Source organism: Uloborus diversus, chromosome 6, assembly GCF_026930045.1.
Source record: "Uloborus diversus isolate 005 chromosome 6, Udiv.v.3.1, whole genome shotgun sequence".
Classification (NCBI taxonomy): Eukaryota; Metazoa; Arthropoda; class Arachnida; order Araneae; family Uloboridae; genus Uloborus; species Uloborus diversus.
This window is the reverse complement of record NC_072736.1, coordinates 89,242,280-89,267,696: the sequence shown is the minus strand read 5'-3', so window position 1 is coordinate 89,267,696 and position 25,417 is coordinate 89,242,280. Positions and strand designations below refer to the sequence as shown.

Here is a 25,417-nt window from a genome sequence, read left to right as displayed (position 1 = left end):
AAGACAGTAAAATTTTATTTTATCTTGTTGGATAATACTACCTTACTTGTTCGTGCCATTTAATAATACATTTAGGAATGAATGCATAAAAAAGGAAGTTTTCCTAAAAGAAAAAAATGTTACGTTCTTTATATCTTTTCCCCACAAAATTGAGTGTAAAAATTCCATTTTTTTAAGTATGGAAAATACTTGAGCTTATAGTACCTACAATTATAGCAAATACATTTGCTTCTTGTTTGTGGAGCAACTACAAAAGTATTGTATGGACGAATTTAAAGTAGGTAATATTTTTTATTCTAGAAAACTACATCAACGCATATTCACAAAATAGTTTAACATTTGTACATCTTTTTAACTCTTTCAATGTCAGATTTTGTCATTCCTTGCTTGTTGAATGGATCCAACAATTTTTGTCCGTTCTTCGCTACCATGGTGTCAGAGCGGCCATCTTTAGAGAATGATTTGTTGCCATAAATCATAATTGAGTTGTAGTCAAAAGTTGTGTATAAAATGTTTTGCGATGCAGCCAACTTAGCAAAGTTTCCTTCCATACCTGCAAAAAACAAATAAATAAGTAAGAACATTTTATTATTTGCTTAGATGTGAGGCATCCCAAGAAGTTTAAACTTTGAACTTTGTTTTTTTCATAATTCTCACCTTTTTGAACATTTTGTATGTAGATTATAAGGAAATCGTCTCTATCCGAACGGTTCTGTTCGTGATAAAATCCTAAAGCATGGGCCAGTTCGTGAACTACAGTTCCGACGTAGTGGCAACCGTTACCCAAAGATACAGGTTGTTGGTTTCCAGTTCTTCCGACGTATGAGTAACAGCTAAAAAAGAGGAAAATAAATCTTTATACTTTTTGGCATTGAACACAGACAATTCCCTTTGCCCCACCTAGAAAGAAATTTCATTCAACTTCAAAACATAATTTGATCGAATCGAACACAATCAAGTTCAATCATATTCTGCAGGGTGGCGACAGATCAGAGAGATCAGGGAAAAGTCAGGGAACTTTATTAATCAGGGGAAAATCAGGGAAATATCAGGGACTTTCGAAAAAATAATAAAAGTTCAGGGAAAATTGATCAAATGAAGACAAAAAATTTTTTTTTGCTTTCCAAAATTAAATACTTTTATTTCCTATGCATTTCCCGTCAATTATTTGTTTTAAAAAAAAAGTAAAATTATCGAGGTGCGATTATACACTGACACATGTTTGTGCATTTTTTCCCTAAAGGTCAAATTATTGAGACTTAAATTATTAACCACAGGATAAACTTCCTAAGCTTCTGTGTCTGTAAAGTTGTTTATTTTACCTAGTTTGAATTTTTCTGTCAGGCGTTCCATGCTACGTAAAATAAAAAATCCTGCAGGCAAAGAGGATGCCGCCATTAAAGACTTTGCTCCATTGCCTTTACTCATTGTCTTGAACTAGCTAGCGTACTGTAATCACAATTTCAAGAAAAAATCTTTTTTTTTTTAAATTGATACTGCTAAGAGCTTAAAAGGTATTTTACTAGGCATTTTCGATTTAATTGCTAAAATTGAATGTTAAATGAAAATTAACTTTGTTTTTTGCCATTTTATTATTCGCTGTCGCTTTAGATTATACGAAGGGCTTATAGATTATACCAAGGGTTTTTTTCCAGAAATTTAAGTCTTTTATTTTAAAACCAAGTCATACACTATAAATTTTGAAATTAATTTTTTTTTTTTTTTTACATTTCAATGATGTTTGTTACAAAAGATTTTTTTCGACTAATAATGAAATCATTTGAAATTGTTGTGTACATAAGTAAATATTTTTTCAATTTTTTAACAGTTAAAATGCTGTATTCCTTCATTAAAACCTAAGTTCTTGATTAGAGAATAGCTCAATATGGTTATTTAAAGGTTCCAATTTGTTTTACATAAATATGTCCATTATTTACATAAGTAAAACTGCATTACTTCTATACTTTCACAATTACTTGTTATTCTCGCAGCAACAATTATGCTGCTTGAAAATTCAGTTCAAAATTATTTCCAAATAAACTTTTTTTAGTTTTATCATGATTAGATATGTCTTTAAGAGTGGTTTCAATAATTTCTTAAAATTCTTGTGTTAACAGGTTACTAGTATTTGTTTTAGATTTCCTATAATATTTCTTCGTAGATATTTTAATATACTATTTTTAATAAAAAAAAAATATTTTCAAAATATATTTTTAATTAACAGTTTAAAACGTTTTAAACACTGCATTTTATGTAATATGCTATGGTTTTCAGGTAGGATAAAGGAAGAAAACCATTATCCATGGTAACGTAAATCAAGAAAATTCAATGAACTTGATCAGGGAAAAGTCAGGGAACTTTTTTTTGCCGTTCTTGTCGCCACCCTGTTCTAAATCTATGGCATTTGAGAATTTTCTTGAAAGAGATTGTGCTGTATATGTAACATGCTTTATTTTGCCCTGAAAGCGATATTTATAGTATCCAAGTTTCAAAGGTTAAATTGAACAGAAAGAATTGACTGAATCGCATTTTGAGCTCCTTGTAACACTATCTAAACGCACGTATCAAAATTCTTTCAGAACATATTTCAGGAAGGTTTCCACTGCAAACTAATATTCATTTTATTTAGGTTTTTTTCTCTTTGACCTTTTTTCAGCAAAATGTTTTGTGTTTTCTTCTAATTTCTAATTTAGTTTTCATGTATTAACGTTGTGGGCTGAAGCTTATCCCGAAAACGAAATAGTTGACCAATTTGATTAAAAGATGACAGGAAGATTTCTACTGAGTGGCTTTATGCATTTCCGAAGTTCAGGTGAATCTTCACTGATGTAAGTTTCAGTGTAAATGCCTAATTTAGATTTACAAATAAAAATAGTTTGCAACTAAAATCTTGATTAATATCTCGATCACGACATAATATGTTTTAAAATTTGTCTACAATTACCTGACAGCGGCGTCTTACTACGCAAGCTTATATGAAATAAATCTAATTGCTTTTTCATTTTAAATTGCTTGCGAAGTATTCAATATGTAAGAAATAACTCTTACCCTTGTCCGCTGAACAGTTTGATGTAGTCTTTCTGGGTAGTTCTAGGTACGAAGCGTACACAGGTGTGTGTGTGATAGTCTGCAAAACCTCTTTGAATTAAGGCGGTTTGAGATGCTAAAAGGATAAAATAAAGTTGCACATTCATCCATAAGACTAATATTTCATTTAATGACTTCTGAATAAATTGACTTTACAATAAAAACAAGTTTGACCTATTTTATACACTGTCTTCTAATAAAATCAAGATTGGGTTACAATATTTTTCTTTCCAAAAATTTGCGTTTTTTCACCTCGTTCATTTGTGTGTGAATTATATTCTTAGGGAGGGGGAGCACATTTGGATACTGCTTTTTATGTTCGCTGTGCACGGATTTTAAATGCAGCCTGTTAATGCTAGGGGAGGGCCAAATAACATAAAAAATAAAACTTAAATCAGTCTTACTTTTCCATTTAATCATACACATGCCAACTAGTTAGCATAAGTCGCACCCTCTCTGGGTTAAAGTGCCTCTGTGCTAAATTTTTAAGAAGATCCGATGTGAACGGGGGACTTCGATGAGAAACATGGGCTCTTTTTTAAATGGATAATATTAATTGTGATGGATTTCAGTAAGAAGCTTAATGAGGGATAGTATTTTCTTCAATCGAATGTTAATTGCAGGGCAAGAATAAGTATAAGCTGGAGCTCTGTGAATAATTTTATTTCTTAATGAGGATCGACTAGTCTTCGATCCACTTTTTGCAAGTAAAGTTTTCGTAGCACAGTTTTTTCATTTTGTTATTTATTTTCAGATTGTATTCTTTCTGTTTGCTATTATTTATGTATGTTTCTAAAATATATATATTTTTTATTTTTTAAGCACTTACATTCTGTAATTAGGAATGATTATTTTTTAAACAATTTTTAACTTAAAAATTTCCCATACCATAACTTTACTTAGAAAAGGTTTATATTTTCATTTCATCTGCTTTAAAATAAAAGAACAATCTTTTTTTTTTTTTTTTACTGAACCTTGTTTTGAAAGTACATTGCAATTAATATTACAACACGTACGTTCCTTACTGGATATATAATTTATTTTTTGAAGATTACTTTCCGTATGATTGCATAACTTTCAAAGTACAGTAGAGCGCCGATTATCCGAACACGTCGGGACCGACCCTAGTTCGGATAAGCAAAAGTTCGGATAATTGGACAGACAATTTAAAGGATATCCCTATCTATACAAAAACCTTCACACTTTATCCAGGCTTAGGACTGGCAACACTGTTAGTGCTGGCGTGTTTAAAAATGTTTTTTTTTTTTGTCTTTTTTTCATTTTTTAAACTTTTTTTTTGTCTTTTTTTCATTTTTTAAACTTTTTTTAAAAAAGATTATAATTTAAGTAAAAAAGCTTTTGATTTTTTCTTGCTTCAAAGAAGACATTCTTTTCAATGCTGCCATATCTCTAATGCTTCTTAAATGCATTGCTTGAATAGGATCAGCGTCTTTCTGCCTTTCGAGCCATTTCATAGCTTTTTCCAAGCATTCAAAGGCTTCGCTATGTGATGGACCTGGGTCATTTTCAGAGCATTCATTTTCTATTTCATTTTTATTTTCTTCATTTTCGCCTTCAATCTCAGCCACAATCTCATTGTCATTTAAAATCTGATATCCAGGGTCTTGCATGTCACAATTTAGTCACTCATTAATTTCTTTTTCCTCATAATTTAGGATTCTTCCCATTTCTTTTATAGTTTTACACTCCTCATTTTCCTTATCAGATGCTTCTGCTCCAGTATCAATTTTTTCCATGTTTAAAATTTTATTCCAGGCAATTTTTAACGTTGATGATTTTACAAGCTTCCAGGAATCGGCAGCCATAATGCAACAATCTTTTAAATTAATGTTTTTGGCATTCTGGGAATCAGGCTCTTCAGTGTCTTCTGATAGAAGCATCTTTCTCAACATTTGCTTTCTATAAAAGCGCTTAAATGTCTCTATTGCACTCTGATCCATGGGTTGTATCAGTGATGTAACATTAGGTGGCAAAAACTTTACTCGGAACTTCCCATTTTCCCGTTCAAGGGTATCTGCACACGGATGTGAAGGTGCATTATCAAGAAGTAGGAGTACTCTGCCCTCTTTCTCTTTAGAAAAGAAAAAAGATAGATAACAGGGTGAAAAAAAAGAGTACGTACGTAATTGAAAGCTTGGTTGGAAGGGACAGAAAAAAAAATTAGGTTTTGGATGAAAAATATGCCGTTCGCATAAAGTTCGTAAAAAAATTTTAAAAGGCGAAAAACACGGTTCGGATAATTGGAAGTTCGGTTAATTGGAGTTCGGATAATCGGCGCTCTACTGTATTAAGATTCAAAACTTCAATTTTGTTAACTTCGTGCATAGAAAACCTTAAAAGATAGACAGAAATTTAAGCTACACGTTTTAACTTTTAGAAATACAGAATAATAGAGCACTAAAATTTGAAGAGAAAACAAAAAAAAAAAAAATCTAAAGAAAAAAAAATTCTATTTCCAAATCTGGTTGAAGTTTTTTCTTCCGAACAGTTTAAGTTTGTAAAAAAGTTGACAAAGAGATGTAGTGATCGCACACCGGTATCTAACGTCCAAAGGCGCAGGTTCTATTCTGGTTTAAGTCTGAAGATTTTCACGATGCAAGAAGTCAACAGCGTCAGTGTGTAAAAGATCCCTCGAGTACTAATTTGGCTTGGAGCACTCTTGGTGAAATTAAATTCCAAATGCAGTTTGAAATTGAGCTCAGTTGCCTCCATCTGTTAGAGGAAACTGAGTGTCAAAATTATCGTAGAAATGGCATCTGCCGATAGTGGTGCTACATGAAATAGCGGATGCTATATCGGGGATTGCACTAGGTCTGCAAAAGATAGTGCATCTAACGCAGCCCTATTAGAGAGAATTTCGTAAAAAATACAGATTCTTTTTTCGTCTTTTCTATTAAATACAATTACTTGTCTTTTGTATTAAATTCAATTATTTGTCTTTTTTATAACCGCAAAATTTGCATTTGTTCACTAGGCAATTAATAAGCATTTTTGAACATTTTTTTATTCAAATGAATGAACATTATGAACGAAAAATTCATTAGTAAATAACATATAATTTGTTTAGAAATTTTGCAATTCGGATTCTAAGTATTAAAAAAAGAAAATCAAATTCAGTAATGAGCACACTATCTCACCTAGGGAACTGTCAATGACGTAAGGCACAACAGCACCTGGCCACCTGTAGCGATCCCCTGGAATTGCGTTTCGTTCCACATCCTATTGACAAAAGGCATTATTAGTAACTAAATAAATAATGGAGTCGTTTCCAAAATTTTAAAGTATTTTTTTCTGAAAGGGCATGTTAAGGACATAGGATCTGACCATTTTTTAAATAATTTGTTTACGTTTTAATATCTTTAAAAAAAATTACTTAAATCGGTGCGCTTTCGTTGTTTACGCTTCTGTCGTGTGACATCACAAATGATGAAATGCCATTCAGTGTTGCCAATCAGAAAGCAAAATATTTAATTCGCATCTTTACTCACGTGTATTGGCAAGGATATGGTTGATAGCAAGCATAGAGCGCAATATTTAATTCGCTTCTTGATTATCGTAACATGGAAACGTGGTAGAAAGATGCACCAAATTGCATCATTTGGGACGTCATAAAGACCACGCCTTGTTTTCAAAATCGGACATTTTAAAAAATTAATTAAAAAATAACTCTTGGGAAAATGAAAATATTATCTGGGTCCATGTTATTTTTTTACTCATTCTATCAATTTCAGTAACTAAAAGTAGTACTTTTGACTGAAGGAAACAACCTCAATGCTGTAAAATAAGTGACATTGAGAAAAGGTGATCAATATCAAAGTGATGCTTATTTTATTGAAAGAATGTATAATAAGAAAAATATAAAAGAGCTATTATGAAGGGAGAATACCAGTTCCTCGACTTTAAAGCAGTGTTCGCTGCAGAGTCGTCATATAAAATGTGTCAGTAGAACTAAGAAATGTTACTTTGTCATTACTTGTCGGAATATTACTTTTGCCACTGAACATAGTTGTAAATAAATGTACTTCAGTGATAGACTGACGTAAGTTCAAAAATTGCGATTTTCCGTTTATTAGTGCGTTGTATGTAGAACCAATTTCGCATCGAGTAATATGAACGTTGTTCTAAAAAGAGAATCCATGTCAATGTTTTACCAGAGTTACAAGAGCGCGCGTCCATCCTTTGCATGTGCCAGAGAAAAGTTTATCCTTTCTCCTGTAAAATTACAATCGGACCTCGTTTTAACGATATCATCGGGTCCAAAGTTTTTATACGTTAAATCGGGGTTATTCGTAATATCGGGGTGCAGAAAAAAATTGCACTTGCCTTATCTGAAAGCCCTAATAAGCAACTGCATAAAAATAGCCATATTTAGAAAGTGTGCACTTTTTATTCAGCATTCCGCGACTTATTACACACTACTTAATTTGAAAATTTAAAGTACTGAGTAATAAGTGTTCGAAAATTTCCTTGATATTTGACTCGAAATAGTTCTCTTTCAACTCTATGGAGAGAAAAAAATACTGTATCATTTACAGCCTGCTGCATGAGATGTGATTTTAGTTTCCAGGCCATGTAAAGTATTAAAGTTAGTTTTAATGGGAGTTTCATTATCGCTTTCTGCATCAGAATCGCTGTTCATTGGTAGCCCCATGCCCGTCAAAAATTGCCAATTCCAAAAAACCCTTTTTCTACTTCGACAAGATGGATGTATCATTTGGAAAACAATCCAGTATTTCCTAACTCAAAGTAACAAGAAACAAATTTTTTCCACTGTTCAAATCATTCGTTAATTCGAGGTTTATTATTCGTTAAATAGAGGTTTTTGCCTTCATTTTAGTCAGGGGAAAAGAAAAATTGGCTAAATCGCGAAATTCGTTAAATAGAGGTTCGTTAAATAGGGGTCCGGCTGTATCAAATGTGATTTACGCCCATCTGACTCTGAGGTACAGAAATGTGCCATTGACAAATAGGTGAATTTGAGGAAATGGGTTTTAAGCTTTAAAGTCAGCTCTATGTCTTTACTTGAGAAAATTTTACTTCAGAGTCTGTAATTCTCACATTTTAAAAACTATTCTGTCTTATTTGATGGCCTGGTAATTTTTACTTTGCTCGGCGAACAGTGGGCTTTTCGTGGAACACATTTGTAATGGGGCCAGCAATTTTATGGGCCTACGAGGCCAACACATTATCGGAGTTTTTTGCATATGCATGAAGCAAAATTAATCATTTGAGAGGCTAGTGATTGAGACAGTTTGTAATTCAAAACGAAACGCTGCCATGTTTATGTATACAGTTCATCAAATGTGGCATTTAACTAGCTCATACACTACGTTTCTTAGCAAGAGCTTTTTAAAAAGCCTTTAAATGCTACCTGTATAATTTAGCTTAAAATGTATCTAAACTCATTGATGTTAGGCCCAGATTGAAAAAGGAGTAAAAAGGTATTTTTTTCGACGCGCATTGGTAAAAGGGAAAATTGCAAATGACTTTTTTTTGTAATGAATGTTTATTAATGCTCAAAATCTTGATTCAAAGTTAAATTTAGAATGACTTTTAATCTACTTTATTGTTAGCAACGATTAAAAAGATTGTGCCAACCAAACTGATACCAGAACAGAGCTTGTGTAACAAAGGATTTTAAAACAAATTAATGAGCTGCGATTGAGAGAAAATTTTGCAAAAAAAAAAGAAAGGTTCATGTTTTTTTACGCAATAAACTACGTCGAATGATGACAATAATAGATGTAGAAAAATGAAGCCAATATTAAAATTTTACACAACTATCTGAAAGTACTTTTCCTTTTTTCTTTGTTTGTATAATTCTACAAAACTGGGAGAATAAAAAAATAGCTGTTCATTTCTTTGAATGCACTTTACACTTAATAATTCTATGAAATGCATCAATATAATAAAAGTTTTTTCATCTGAGAGCATACCATATTTATTTCTTGATGATGTGGTGGGTGGGTATTCAAATTAAATGCCGGTCACTTTTAAAATTTTCTAAATTCATCCCAATTATCATGCTTAATTTTTAGACAAAAATTACTAATTATTGAAAAAATTGAAAGTTTTGGTCATGTCAATAAGTCCATTATTTATCCCTCAAGAACACAGTAGCGTAGCTTTCAAATACCCCACAGAATACCAGGTTTTAAAACAAACCGCCAATCCTTTAATAGCGGAATATGCACTTATTCGGACAGCTATCCCCTCCTTCTCTAAGGTAAATGGGGTAGTTTCAAAATTTTAGCAGTGTGTTTTTCTGAAAGAGCATGTTTAAAAACATAGGATCTGACCATTTTTTAAATATTTTGCTTAAGTTTAATATTTTAAAAGAATTACTTAAATCGGTGCGCTTTCATTGTTTATGTTTTGTACCGATGACATCACAAATGATGAAATGCTATTCAATGTTGCCATTCACGGAGCTAAATATTTAATTCGCATCTTTGCTCACGTGTATTGGCAACGATATGGTTAATAGCAAGCGGAGAGTGCAAATTTTAATTCGCTTCTTGATCATCATAACGTGGAAACGCCGTAGAAAGATGCGGCAAAATGCATCATTTGTGACGCCATCAAGACCACACCTAGTTTGAAAAATCAGACATTTAAAAAAATTAATTTTAAAAAACTGTTGGGAAAATGAAAGTATTTTCTGGGCCCATGTTATTATTTTTGCTTATTCTATCAATTTCAGTGACTAAAAGTAGTACTTTTGACTGAAGGAAACAACCCTATTCTGACTGCATTAGAAGAAGAACATATTTTGTTTTAAATGCTAAAGTCACTTACAAAAGGTCCGTCGATTCCAGCCATGTCACCGCCGAACAAATCCGGGTTCTGCATAGCAACCTCTGCAAAATTAAAACTAAACTCTTAATAATGAGTAGATTTTATAATATTTCCTTTATTTTCATATTCTTATAAAATTCAAAAAGTATTTACCCGATAACCTGCATTTATTTATGCTCTGTAGCATTTGATACATTTCTTCAAGACAAAAAATTCCTTTTGCTATTACAGGGTGACAAGAAATAACTTAGACACACATAATAAACCACAACTTTAATGCTAAAGAAAATATTACAATCAAACTTCAAAATAATATGAATACATTATTTCGTCTAATATGTTTGCAATAGTTCAAAGTAGCTACCTTTAGAATTAATACAGAGCTTTAAACGTGTTACAAAATTTTCGACCCTGGGCCGCAACTCACTTACTGATATTTTATCTCTTCCCTTGTGTAAGGATTCCTTTAGGGATGCCAAAGTTTTAGGAAGTTTTGCACACAACCTTGTCTCCAGGCACTTCTTGCACTGTTGAACTGTGTCAATGACCCGAATCTAATGGTTTGGGGTAAATTGTGTGCTAGTGGGGAAAATATTACTTGTTTTTGTTGATCAAGGGTTAAAATTAGTGAAGAAACATATCTAAAACGCATTTTGGATGATGTTGTCTTACCTTGGTCACAAAAGTTTTTTGGAAACGAAAGATGACCTCCCGAATGGATTCCGCTCCGGCACATAGAGCTAAAGGCACTCAAGACTGGTGCAAGACACACTTTCCGGACTTCATTGGAGTTCAAGATCCCAAGATTTCAACCCAAGGATTATTCTGTTTGATCCATCACAGAGACAAGAGTGTGTGCTAAACCTCATAAAACTTTGGCATCCCAAAAGAAATCCTTATGCAAAGCATAGAATAAAATATCAGTAAGTGAGTTGCGGCCCACAGCCGAAAATTTTGTGACACGTTTAAAGCTCTCTACTAATCCTAAAGGTAGCCACCTTGAAAATTCGTAAATATATTAGTCGAAATACTGTTTTTATATTTGTTTAGAAGTTTGGTCGTAATATTTCATTAGCATTAAAGTTATGGTGTATTATGTGTGCCTAAGTTATGTCGTATCACCCTGTATTTTAATGCGTAAACATCTTATGAATAGAAGACTTTTCTTGCACTGTTATTAAGATGGCATAAGTGTCGTTTTCGCTTTAAAACATAATTAAATTTTTAAAGTAAAGAGCTCTAAACCTGATACCGAAAAAAAAAACTGAAACTTAACATCTTGAAACAAAAAACATGTGTTTTAAAGCACTACCAATTTTTTAAAATAATTTAGTAGATTAAGTGTTTGTTTCTTTAAAAAAATATATATTCCTTTACATTTTCCATCAAATAGAAGGATCTAGTTGAAGCGAACATTATCAGTAAACTCAGTTGACGTGACATGAACATTACCAGATATCTCAGTTGATGAATTTCAGATCATTTCTTATCAGTTCAAAGATTTTTTTTTTCTTGAAAGGAAATTTAAGCGGGAATCTATTTGCAAAAGTCAGTTGCGCTATATACATAACGCAGTTTATTATAAGAACTATTGGCTTTAAATGTATTCTTTATTTTTGTGGCATCAAATGAAAGAAACTGTTTGAAACAAAATATTGAACCTCTTTTCGACAAGCTAATGATCTTGTTTGAATGTAAAGAAGTTCAATAAGGTTAAATATTATTTTTAAAACATGCCGCAGGAAACTTTGTGTGAGAAATTAGTTCGATAGAGATATATTTTCCATTTTTTTTTCTTGCATATTTTTTGAAAACATAATTATCCTAATACACACAAACCTGTTTTATGCAGTGGATAGGGACCGCATAAAAAATTGTTCAAAACTTCACGAGTAGCTATAAAAAGTTGTTTTCGTAGTCCGGTTAAAAAATATTTTTTTTAAGTGGCATAAAAAAGTCTCTCGTAGAAAATAAGCCGAAAACTTACGAAATAGCAAGGAATAGCTTTTCTAAACGAAAACAAAATCAACCAAGTGATGATAATTTTTCCGAATAAGTTAGATAATATTTCCCGAATAAGGAAATTTTTGGGAGGTCACAGTGACCCCTCACCGGGATGTCCCTGTCACCACTTGAAAATACTACTTTGCACTCGTTTTATAAAAATTGAATCACAATCTGATTGAAATTTTCATACATCTCACAAAAGAAAAATTTGCATTAAAAAATCGCACAAAAAAAAGACCGCTGAAAAACTGGTTTGAGTGTACAAAAAAGAGGCATATAATTAATGGAAAGATAAGCTAGCTGAAACTGAATATTTGCTAGTTTCTTATGAATATTTTGTTTTTATTGCAGAATAAGCATAAGTGAAATAAAGAGAATGGAACACTGCAGATACTGATAGTAAAATCGATGTTTGTGCAAAAGCTTTAGCTGAGTTTTTTCATTTTTTTAGACTTTGAATCCCCCGTAGTTACAGATTTTAGAACATTGTTTTCTTTTTTTAGTTTCTAATAGAAACTATTTGGATTTTTATGAAATAAAGTTCCATATTAACGAATTGTTTTAACTACTGATGAAACTTATGAGAAATAAGAAATTTAACGGCCAATAATGGTAGTAAATTCGATGTACTACCCGTAAAAGAATTTCTTTAACGTCCTTCTTTAACTTTGAATGTTTCCATTTTAAGTTCGAACTTATTTTTTGATTTGTTTAAACTGTAGGAGATGTTTATTCTGCCATTAAATACAGTTTTTTAAGTTCAAAAAATTGCTTTCTGATATTTACCTTCACTAGTTTTGGCCATAGCTACTGCCACTAGGCCGAGAAATACTGCCACAAGCATCTTCATGGTGGAACTGTGATCCTTCGGATGATGGAATGAATTGACAGCTTCGGTTTCTGCTTTTAAAACCCCTCATATCTTATCTCGGCATGAAAGGTTAATTGTTGAAACTCTGCAGGTGCTGTTCGCTAAACAGGAACATAATATGCGCTGATAAATGTATTCTATTCGTAATAGTATAATTTACAATGATTATGAATTCTCGAACATCCGTATTGAATATCCAGCTGGTCTCTTAATCAGCAAAATAAAAATGAATGAATAGGCAGCGTGAGAAGAAAACATTAGTTGTGAGTACCCCAAGAATGAATTTAGCGTTGATAAAAAAATTAAAAAAAAAGATTTTGATGTAAATTAATTTTAAGTGAAATTAATTATTGTGGAAGTAGAACCGTACAATTGTGAGTCTGTGTGACATAGAATGCCATGATAAGTGAATGGAAACGTGAAGAAAATTCACTTTCATATCATGACTGGATGTGATATGAGTCGTAAATCGAGAATGAAATAACTATAATTATATTTTGAAGATTTAATACAGTAAAGCGTTGTGTTAATACGTCGCTCGATTATGCGTCTGAAACAGTAAAACATTATTTTTATTAAGCCCCAACTCATTCCTTTGCATTTTAATTCGAAAAAGGCATCGTTTTATCTGTCTCTCGATTGTACATTTTATACAATTATATCATTTTTATAAAACTCTGATTCACTCCTATCCACTTTAAAATTAATCTTTATATGTGTCTCGATTTTGTATGTCTTATACATTCATACATTATTTTTGCAAAGCCCACATTCACTGCTATTCATTTCAATGCAAAAATGCATTGTTTATACGTCACAAAATGTCGGTTATACGTTGTTTTCTTCTCTGCAACATTCGAAAGTTTCTTATTTTATAAGTTTCCTTGATTTCTTCTGAGGGTAGAGTGGGGCTAATCCTGGCTATGAAAGGTCAAATAAAGGGAAAAACTTATTTCGTTTGACAAACTGCTAGTGAAAACACATTCTATGAACTTAATTCAATTCACAATGCTTTACTTAATGTCCAAATTAATATACTTGAATCAATTCCCAGCACGTCAGACAATTACAAAAATATTTTTTGTGAAACTCCTGCTTTGCAAAATGCAGAGTAACAAATTAAAATGACATAATTACATGAATGCTCTCGGGAGATATGCAAGGTAATTTTTACTTAAATGCATGTTTTAAAACCTCAATGAATTAGTTAAGTGAAAAACTATTCCAGAGTAATTTATATTTACTAACAGAAATGTTAAGAACATTAAAACTAAAATTTGCTTAACTTTGCATTAGTCCCGTTAAACCCTTAAAAATCAAAGTTATGTGTTAATGTTTCGATTACTGTATTCGAAAGTATTTATCATAAAGCTGAAAATCGATTTAAACCTTAGATAAATCATAAGAAAGGAAATATCAAAGGTGTCCCTCAATCTCACTTGATCTAAAAGTTTCATGCAAAGTCAAAAGTCAAAAAATTGGGTTGTCGCAAATATCCGGTAAATCTGATCAAAAAAAAAAAATGGACTCATAAGTTTACAAAAACAATGGGGTTGTTTCCTTCAGTCAAAAGTAGTACTTTTTGTCACTGATATTGATAGAATAAGTAAAAAAAAAATACATGGACCCAGAAAATATTTACATTTTCCCAACAGTTAAAAGAAAATACCACGCAAATAAAACATTTATTAAGTAATTCAAATAATTAAGTAATGTTTCTTCTCTGACAAATGGCGCCAATAGGTCGACAATAAGATATTGGAATCCTTAGCGTCATTTGGATCATTATTGCACTCATTACAAGGAGAGCAATGTTTCAAAAAAAAATAATTTTCCTGAAAGTTTTAACCCCCCCCCCCCCCCCCCCCCACCCCCTGCAGTTGAGGACGAGTAACTCATCCAAGAAGATGCCATTCATACGGTTCAGGGCGAGATATGCGTCGTCCAAGAGTAAACTGGTCCCATTTGGTAAAAGACGAGAGCCTGATTTTTCACTGTTTTCTCTGCAATACCTTCATCCCCCCCCCCCCCCGATATATTGTTTGCTGGCGTTGTTGCTTCAAAATGCTACGTTAACGTTGAATGATTTAAATCAACATTTGCAAGAAAACGCAGGTTGCTTTCGGCATGTTTTTTGGTCATTGAAGCGGTTTATATGAAAGGGAAGTTACTCAATTTTACATCGTAAGAAAATACGTGTTGTTGATGAAAGTTATTATTATTATTATTATTATTTTTACTTTTCATTTTTCTAGCACGCTACACAATACATAATTAGAAAACATGACTTAATAGATTTAAATTGCTTAATTAATCAGAACATAAAGATTTTTAAGACAAAAATTATCAAAATATAGAATTTGTTCGAGGTTTCTTTTTGATTATTTTCAAAGCATTAGGCACGGTAATTAAGGAAAATTAGTTCAAAAAACGGAAAATTCCTTGCCTTTCTAGTATGAATAGTTAAAAATAACTACTTATGCTTATGATACTTAATTTTGAGCTAAATAATGACAGTTATTTTTGAAGTTTATGTAATAAGAAATCATCAAAAATTTGCTTTTTAAAAATTACGCAAGTTAGTTATATAAATGTCCGTTAGCGTAAATAGTTCGTTATTACTATTTAGTGATGTGCTGAATCGTTGAAAATGTAGATCCGCAGACACGGATCCGGTTCATTAGTGTCTAGATCCGCGAATACGGATACGGGCCTCAAATTTTTACTCAATTCAATTCCGGTCCAAGTGTAAAATGGAAAAGACACTTTTTCTTTAATAAATTTCATCTACGACGAAAACGCAATAAAGAATATGATTAATTCTTTTAAAAAATTTCCGCTAAGCCAAGAAAGAGTTAGGAGGAATGGGACATCACTAATTTAGTTTTTAATTAAAATCTTCAGTAATATTAAAGTTTTGCGAAGACTATTCCAAGAAAAGAACCCTTTCGATCAAGCCACATTTTTAACGAAAAAGAGAAGTATCATAATCGGCTCATCAGTTTAGAAGCAACAATGCTACAAAGATACACACTTCAATTTTCTTACCCCGTTCCTTGTTGTATCTGGGATTAAAAATTGGCTTTTTAGTCTCGGAAATGATGCCTTATAATTTCAATAAGAAATGAAACTAAATTTAAATGAAATTTAATAGTGTTTTATATCTACTTATATTTTGATCTAGCTGCGTCGCCCTGCTTTGCACGGTCTACCTCGAAAATAAAAGTTATGTCAAGTGACGCGTGTTCAACAATGAGGCTTAAACATTTTTTTTTTTAAATTTCCCGACAGATCGTGGAAAAATAACCAAAGAGGAAAAGTTTAAAGTCCCCCGAACACAGGAAAAGCCTCAAAACAAAAACAGGAATTTCATTTTTTCACGGTTCAGTAATTCACAGAAAAAATGGCAACAGCTAATTAAAACTGAACTTGAGGCAGACGATAAATTTCTGATTTAATAATGATGTTCCTTTATTTAAAACAGCTTGTATAACTTTTCTCCTGGTGATTTTACAGGTTTTTGAAATCCGAAGACAGTAAATATACTCCAGGCGTATTTTTCGTGCACTTTCGAATTAGCTTAAAATCAAGACAAACGGATACAAAAAGCTATTTAATGCCATTTTCGGTCCTAAAATTAAACTTCGAACATCATTTCAAAAAACCCTCTACGTTCCTTCTCGGTTGCAGAAATTGCCTTACAGAATCGCCTTAAACTTTCACTTCAGTAGACTCTTAGATATCTCTTGAAAACACTAAAAGTTGCAAGTTTCTATAATTCAAACTTTTTGAAGAAACGGTACATAAAGCTTAGCAATTCAACATTACGCGTATAGAGGGTACCGACCCCCCTTATTGAAGAATTTTTAATCCAACTTTTCTATTAGAGTAATTTATATAAATACACTACCAAAGGAAAGAAGTGGGAAGCGAGAAAAATAAACTGTTCAAGCACTAAGCGTTTATTCAGACTACAGTTGAAGAGGAAATTGAAGATTAATTGTAGCAAAATTAAAAAAATAATAATAAGAAAACTATGAACACATTTGATTTGTTAACCCTCCGACCAACTTTACACCTTATATGAGTATCCAACTTCAAATAGGAGCTCTGGTTTCAAATTTTGAACAAAACCAACTCTTTTCTTTCTCTGTGACACAATTTGTTTATGTAGAACGAATAACAGACCTTTCAATGTGTGCAAAACTCATCCGTGATTGGCGCTACGGACTCGAATACAGTAAAATCTGTGTAAGTTTGATACTTCTGATGCCTTACTTCAGTGGTCAACTTAAACAGGTGGTCAACTAATAAAGGTTGATTTATACGATATAAGACTAATACTGTGTCTGTAAAAAGCAGACAGACAAGCGGTCAACTTCTAAGAGTGGTCAACTTTACAGGTTTTACCGTAGATTAATTCTGTACCTGAAAAATTCGGTAGACATAGACAGGTGGTCAACTTACGAGGGTGATCAACCTTACAGAATTTACTGTATGTTATTGCCAACCGATTTGTGATATTTGAGATGAAGAATGTCGAGCTAATTCTCGAAGAAAGCGCGTATTTTTAGGCATGGGTGCAGCTGATAAAGAATTTGAGAAGAGTTCCGACTTCGATTTCTGTTTTAAAGGAAGAAACTTGAAAAAATAAACGATTTCAAAGCAACTGCTCGTTAACGTAAATAATGAGACCGCCGAAGAGCTTTAAAGAGTTATGGTAAAAATGGTTATCGGGCCATGCATTAACTAATATAGGAGAGAACTGAAGATGGATTGCTCAAAACAGAAATGTCAAAAGCGAATGCTGTCTTAGACCTGGGTACCTTTTGAGTTATGATCGTTCTTTGTCTTTTTTTTTTTTTTTTCTTGTGTAGAAAAGTTAGATATTGACTACTACACTGTAAAAAAAATTCGGAAACGTTTCTGAGTATATCGTGCAGCTGCGGTTCATGAAATTTTCGAAAACGTTTCTGAGTATTTCGGAATTCTCTTTCTGTAATGTCCGGAAACGTGTCTGAGTATTTCGGAATCCTCTTTCCGTAATTTTCAGAAACGTTTCTGAGTATTTCGGAATCCTCTTTCCGTAATTTCATAAATGTTTCTGAGTATTCTGTGCAGCTGTGGTTCATGAAAGTTTCGAAAACGTTTCCGAGTATTTCGGAAATCTCCAAACAATTTTCAAAAACGTTTCCGAGAATTTCGGAATCCTTTTTCCGTGATTTTTTCTAAAATATAATTCTTTATTATAGTATTGCATACCATATCAGTTTCAATTCTTTCATATCTAAGAGCAATAATACAAGCAATTTTAGAATCATTCGTGGATTTTTTTTTTTTTTGGAATTTCTAATGACAAATAGCATGGTTAACAGCATAACATATGCACAGTTATAAATTTTTGAAAAATTATGAAATAATCTACTAGTTTCATTCCTAATCACAAAATCGTCGGGGAATTGGAGTGGGGGTACCTTCTGAAAAGTGGGGATTGTTTGATAAACAATCTTAAACTTCAATTTTTCTCTCAATATTTTCAAGACAAAACTATCAACATATTGTATTTTTAATGCAGAATTTAAAAACATATCTTGTATCAAACTTGATAGCTTTTATCTTTGGATAAAATTTGACAGGACTTACCTACCCTTCGCGTTCCGGAATTCGTTCACCTCAAGTCAATTTCTCTGACGAACTAAGTGTACCGAAAAGTACCAACAGAGAAATTGATGAATTTAAATATGACACCAAGTCCCTCTGCTGGAACCATTCGGGTTGATTCTTCTGTTCTTGCCCTTTTCCAGCTCATCACAAATATAAATACTTACTCAAAATAGGTTACTGATTTTATTTTTACAGTGCGCAAAATGCATTATATATTTTTTTATTAAAACATTGAACTCTATTACATGATTATTCCATTTCATATGTACGAGAATACCCCCCCCCCCACCATAAGAGTGATGGTGCACCCATAAAATGCTATGAAGCCCCCCCCCTTGAAAAAGCAACATCATATACATTATAAATCAAAGTATCATATACATTATAAATCAAAGTATCATATAAATTATAAGTCAAATACTTTAATATGGTGTAAAAATACAAAATTATTTTATTAAGTCTTTTTTTTTTTTTTTTTTTTTTTGCTTTTGGTAAAATTGAGGCTCTTAAAACGAAAAAAATGAAGACACTTTTAAATACATATATGTATTTATTTGTTAAATAAATTAATACACATTTAACTAATTTAAAGCGTTTTGCTAATGCAAATATTTAAAGAGATATCGTCATTTAGATAATACTGAAGCACTATGTTCCTAATTACAAGAGATAGTTTTTTTTTTTTTTACTTCATACAATCTAGCTACACTGTTTACAAGAGAATGAAAACATGCAACCTTAAAGACGAACTATCAAACCTGACAATTTGCATATTATAACATTTAATTCATAATGCTTGATACATAAATGTTCAGCCAAATATTAACTGAGATTGACACATAAAAACAAAGTACACAATAACACTTATTTAATTTTTTTTATAATCTTCAATTCATAAATTTTACAGAATAAAACTAGACACACTTGCACTTTAAATATGTGTTTTATGTAATGTAAAATATTTTCAAATTGCAATAGTTCACAACGAAAAAATTATACTGAAGAAAATAGTTTTTTTTAACGAGATTTATATGAATTATATCTCTTTAAAGTAATAGAGTTGCAAAGCGACTTACCTATTCGTCGGTGGTGGTCTTTTGCAGGCTTTGGTCACCAAAAAGGTGATTTTTATGACAGAATAAAATTCTGCCAACAAAAATTACCCATTTGGTAGAAAGAAGAAAAGTATCCAAGAAAAATTACCTACACAAGTTATGCGACGCAATGAAGTTACATGGCGTCCTCTCGGCAATTATTTGGTTTTTAATCTCAGTTTGTATTCCTTCCGCGAGCATGCGTCGAGAATTTGCACTTAAAAATAAGTGACATAGCTTCAAATTCAATCTCATGACGATACATAAGCAAGAAAATATAAGACTTTAACATTATCTTCAGTGAATTCATGCGAGGAACAAAACTTCTACTAATCCCCTTGATGAGTGTTACTTCGCGTACATGAGTCAGCAGTTGTTTTCATTGCGTGCTTTCGAAAGTTTCAGTTTAGATTTGCTGCTGGACTATAAAATTGCCGTGTCACCTGCGCATGCGTCGACTCTTACTTTCTTGCTAAACGGGAAACGTTTTTGATTATAGCAGAAAACTGCGGAGGGCGTACGAATCTGTGTATTACGGAAAACTTTTTTGTATATTCAGAGAGTTTTCCGAGATTTTTTACAGTGTAATAAACAAATGTTTTTACAATGAAATACGTTTTATCGCTCAAGAAAAATGAGATGTTTTATTTGAAAAGATAAGCATCGACATGTCTTTGTTCCATGCCCTCTTATAAAATTATATTGATTTTGCCTTCAAGTAAATAATTGAAGCAAGTGCTTCTAATTTGTGCACAAGACCGCCATGAGTGTATCATAAATCGTATAAAACCTTTTTAAGTCAACTAGTCAGCTAACTATGTCATATTTTATTTCACAACTTATTTTTTCTCTCCTGTGGAAAGGAAACGAAACGTTAGAATGAAAATCCGAAAAACACATCAACACTTACAGCCTACCAAACTGAAGGCACTGAATTCAAAGTTATAGATCACTTTCTCTAGAAACTGAAAAGTGACTTTTCACTGATCGCTGGAAAATTAAAAACATATCCAACTAAATATCGGAACAATCAATATATAATCAGAAAAAGTTATTAGTGTATCGTTAAAAATCTTTAAAGCTAGTAGTCAGTAACCCACGCATGAAATATGTGTCTTCAAATACTAAAACATTTTGCTCAAATGCTTTGTTTTTTTTTTTTTTTTTTCGAAAATGTCCATTATCTAACTAGCTTTAATTTATCAATTTTCATTACAATTAAAAATTAGAAGGTATAAAATTTGACAATGAGGAACATTATTTACGTTTTTTCTTGTTAAACTGAATACAAACACTAGTTATGGATATGAATCAAGATAAGCTTTGAAAATTCAAGCTGAAACACTTTAAGTTATTCCACGTCTAGGGACCTAGTGGTCCCCATCCGATTATCTCCGATTTTAACGAACTTTTTTAGAGCTCTACACATGCTTTTAAAACTAAACTATGCCCATCTTCTATCTTCACAGAGTATATGTAGGAGTCGATTTGTAATGAATTATGCTACTTCATATATAGCAGAAAAACCAGCCATATAAAATTGGATAATAAGAGTAACAGATGAAGAACAAATAGGAAGGCAGGCTTCCTTTAATGCATAATTTACATCTTTCAAAATAGACAAAGTATTTTTGTTTGTTAATTCTAATACATTCACCTTAGGTGTAACATCGGGTTCTACGGAGAGATCTCCAAATATCACCAACATCGCAAAGGGGAAACATTGCCTTCTTAGCCTGGCTTAGACTTTCATTTTGGCACCAGATTTCGCCGATGGTCGAAAAGCTGGACCAAATCCATTGCAAAATTTTGTAATATCTAAAGCATTCTCATTTACTTCCGTTTGTTGACGTCTTTTTGATTAAAATAGAGTTGTAAATCTTTCAGTATTTTTAAAGAATAAATTGAGGCAGTGAGAAGCAAAGGGATGTAAGTGGCAAAATTGAATATTTGGAGATAATCAGTACAAAAAGTAGGGGAACCTTTCCTCTATCTTAGGGCAAGAAATACTGCTAGTAGCCCTGAAAGGTGCTGCTATACGACATGATTTAGAGAGAAAAAAAAACAATGAAAGTCTACCTAGAATGCTATCTTTAAACGCGTTTTGCTCAAAACTTGAAAATGTCCTTTTACATCCCGTTACCTCTCACTGCCTCAATTGTCAATCGTCTTGGTATTTATTAATAGTGTTTTAGTTCCTAAAAAACAGCCCGTTTCGCTTCAAAAAAATGTCCTTCCCCAAAGAAAAAGCTGTATTGAAATATTTTGCGGCGTTACTCAACTGAGGGAAGGAATTAGCTCACTTGAGGCAGTGAGAAGCAAGTTTTGGGTGAAATGGCGTGCAAAATACAAACCCTACTTCTGTATCTTTCATTGAAAAGGATTTCTAAATCATGCTATTTTTGCCGTGAGAAGGTAAAGCGCACAAGTTGTTCTTTTTTTTTAAATTTTCTTTTAAAATTTATTCATTTATTTATTCAATTATTATTTTTTTATTTATTTATTTTTTTTTTTTTTTTTGTTATCTATTCTATTTTAGCTTCATTGTGCGATTTTGCTTATTTAGTTTCCGCTGAAAATAAAACACGAAAAAAAAAGTCCAACTCCACCATTTTTTACTTCCTTTTACAAAAAAGGAAGTATTGTATTCGCGAAAAAAATTTCACTCAAAAATCGGCCTTAATTTACATTTTTCTCAACCTCGAGTGAATGTTCAGTTTTTTTTTTTTTTTTTTTCGATCCGACCACACGTGGATAGTAGGCCTAAAAACCTACAGACACCCGAAATATCCATTTTGACGACCCCCGAATTAATTACAACGAATTTTCTCGTGACGTACGTATGTATGTGTGTATAACTCACACTGTAAAAAAAATCCGGAAACGTTTCTGAGTATATCGTGCAGCTGCGGTTCATGAAATTTTCAAAAACGTTTCTGAGTATTTCGGAATTATCTTTCTGTAATGTCCAGAAACGTGTCTGAGTATTTCGGAATCCTCTTTCTGTAATTTTCAGAAACGTTTCTGAGTATTTCGGAATCCTCTTTCTGTAATGTCCAGAAACGTGTCTGAGTATTTCGGAATCCTCTTTCTGTAATTTTCAGAAACGTTTCTGAGTATTTCGGAATACTCTTTCCGTAATTTCCAGAAATGTTTCTGAGTATTCTGTGCAGCTGTGGTTCATGAAAGTATCGAAAACGCTTCCGAGTATTTCGGAATTCTCCAAACAATTTTCAAAAACGTTTCCGAGAATTTCGGAATCCTTTTTCCGTGATTTTTTCTAAAATACAATTCTTTATTATAGTATTGCATACCATATCAGTTTCAATTCTTTAATATCTAAGAGCAATAATACAAGAAATTTTCGAATCATTCGTGGATTTTTTTTTTTTTTTTTTTGAATTTCTAATGACAAATAGCATGGTTAACAGCATAACATATGCACAGTTATAAATTTTTGAAAATTTATGAAATAATATAGTAGTTTCATTCGTAATCACAAAATCGTCAGGGGAGGGGAGGGGGGGGGTACTTTCTCAAAAGTGGGATTGTTTGTTAAACAATCTTAAACTTCAGTTTTTCTCTCAATATTTTCAAGACAAAATTATCAACATATTGTATTTTTAATGCAGAACTTAGAAACATATCTTGTATCAAACTTGATAGCTTTTATTTTCGGATAATATTTGACAGAACTTACCTTCCCTTCGCGTCAAGTCTATTTCTCTGACGAGCAAAGTGAACCGAAAAGTGCAACAGAGAAATTGGTGAATTTAAATATGACACCAAGTCCTCCTGTTGGAACCATTCGGGTTGATTCTTCTGTTCTTGCCCTTTTCCAGTTCATCACAAATATAAATACTTAATCAAAATAGGTTACTGATTTTATTTTTACAATTTGCGCAAAATGCATTATATATTTTATTTATCAAAACATTGAATTTTATTGCATGATTACTCCATTTCATATATACGAGATTCCCCCCCCCCACACCATAAGAGTGATGGTGAACCCATAAAATGCTATAAAGCGCTCCCCTTTTTAAAAAAAGCAATCCCTGAAAATGTCAATGGCAGTCTGCGTGGTGAACGCCCCTCGTCTTCTCCCCATATGTACTTTGTATATTAATAACATAGTATTTAAAAAATGATCAGTTTTAAAACAATGACATGAAATAATATTTCTTTTTATTTCGGCTTGTAAATGCAACTGTTCCATTTTTGCCACTGACTCATTCCTCCTGACTATCCTATTTTAAACTAGTATATCCACGAAGGAAATGTTACTTAGCGAACAACTAATGTCAAGGAATTTTTTATTGTCAACCACATTTAACAAAATGAATAAGCACATGAATTAATTGCATAACTATGTTGCTTACTAATAGATAACTGGGCCATTTTCTAATGGTATAAATATTTTTAAATAAATGAATAAATTATAATAAAAAAAGATAAATAATACTGGCACATTTTTTGTGAAGCATATTACAATACTAGAAACATTTGCATTACCATATTTTTAATGAATTAAACAATTGATTTTTTTTTTTTTTTTTTGAACCAATGTATGTATATCCAAGTATTTCGAAATAACTTTTCTGTGATTGCTTTTCAAATATAAATCTTATTTCTTTTGCGTAATTAATCAGTTTCAATTGGTTACAACAAATAGTACACTGCGCACATAGGTATGTAGAATAACTTTAAATTAATTCGATAAACCCAAAAACAGTTACAATTGGAGCCTCAACAAAAATATAAATGTATATAGCAACATGCTTTAAAATATTCATTAATACTTACAAGTGAACATGAGAGGAAGAAAATCTAAGTACCTCCATTACAACTGGATAAGTAATCCAAAGGGTTTCGTTTCATTAAGTATAAAAACGGCTGTTGAAACTATTCACGCTTGAACACACAATATATATGAAATTATGGTCGCACCGGAAATTGTAAAGAAGCAAATCGTTATTAACTAACTTAAAAGCTGCGTACATCGTCTAAAAAATAAAGGGCAGCCGAAAATGCATAAGCGTAAAATTAGTTTCCACACAATTTGCTACTCTCTAGACATGAAATAACAAGTAATCCAATGCTAAACAGTTGCTGACTGCAGCAACCATAGATAAGGAAAAAAATAAGCTCTCGTTATTTCCGACTCACTGGCGCCAATGTTGGAAGGATAAAATACGTTTCAAAGCATTGCGCCTCACTTCCGCTTCTAGATATTTTGAAATAACAGAAAGCTTTCTGAATAATGAAGAGTTCGCTATTGGATGAAGGATTCTTATTATTTCGGAAACGTTTCCGATGTACCTAGAAATGTTTCCGAAATTTGTTACAGTGCAACAATATGTCTCGCATAACTCAAAAACTTTCTTAGTCAAAGCTCTTTAACTTCTCTAGAAAGTTGAAATTTGGTACGTAGACTTCTAGTGTTACCTAGTTGTGCACCTTCAATTTTGGTAGCATTCAGGTGCTTCTCTTTTTTGGGGGAAATCATTGTTAATTTCGATGTAAACTTAAGTGGTGTTATAATTTGTCGGGTACTTGGCAATATATCGCCAGTCGCCAAGTTTTGTCGCCAGCTTGGCGACAAATTTGGCGACCTTTTTTTTTAATTTTAAATTTGATTTTAATTTGACCACTGTTGGTGATATTTAGAGAGTAAACAATTGAATCGCATTAAAATTGCCAATGATGGGGAAATGACATTAAATTGGAGTAAAAGGAAGTCATGTGATGCACACATCAGCTCGTTTTATTGTTAGTATGGATTTCAAAACGCGTTTGTTCAATATCACAAAACCTCGTTTATACGGAAATTGTGCGTTTACCTTCAGAGGATAGTACTTCAAGGTTTGCTTTA

The 25,417-nt window shown here is 32.1% G+C and overlaps 1 protein-coding gene across 1 annotated transcript; it reads right to left on the bottom strand.

Moving 5' to 3' along the window:
- Positions 1-271: 271 nt before the first annotated feature.
- LOC129224645 (astacin-like metalloprotease toxin 5) lies at positions 272-12,799 on the bottom strand. Its single transcript, XM_054859128.1, has 6 exons — positions 12,700-12,799; positions 9,907-9,968; positions 6,246-6,327; positions 3,049-3,163; positions 658-833; positions 272-553 (listed from the first exon to the last, which is right to left on the bottom strand). Exons 1-6 carry the CDS (start codon positions 12,761-12,763, stop codon positions 333-335), a joined length of 720 nt encoding a protein of 239 aa, XP_054715103.1. The 5' UTR covers positions 12,764-12,799; the 3' UTR covers positions 272-332.
- Positions 12,800-25,417: the final 12,618 nt, after the last annotated feature.

What these genes read in the sequence shown, in the direction of transcription:
- LOC129224645 (XM_054859128.1), bottom strand. Translation starts at nt 12,763, where the DNA reads ATGAAGATGCTTGTGGCAGTATTTCTCGGCCTAGTGGCAGTAGCTATG. An exon ending in CGTCATTGACAGTTCCCTAG is followed by an intron (nt 3,164 to 6,245) that starts GTGAGATAGTGT and finishes TTATCCTTTTAG; the next exon opens with CATCTCAAACCGCCTTAATT. An exon ending in CATACAAAATGTTCAAAAAG is followed by an intron (nt 554 to 657) that starts GTGAGAATTATG and finishes TGTTTTTTGCAG; the next exon opens with GTATGGAAGGAAACTTTGCT.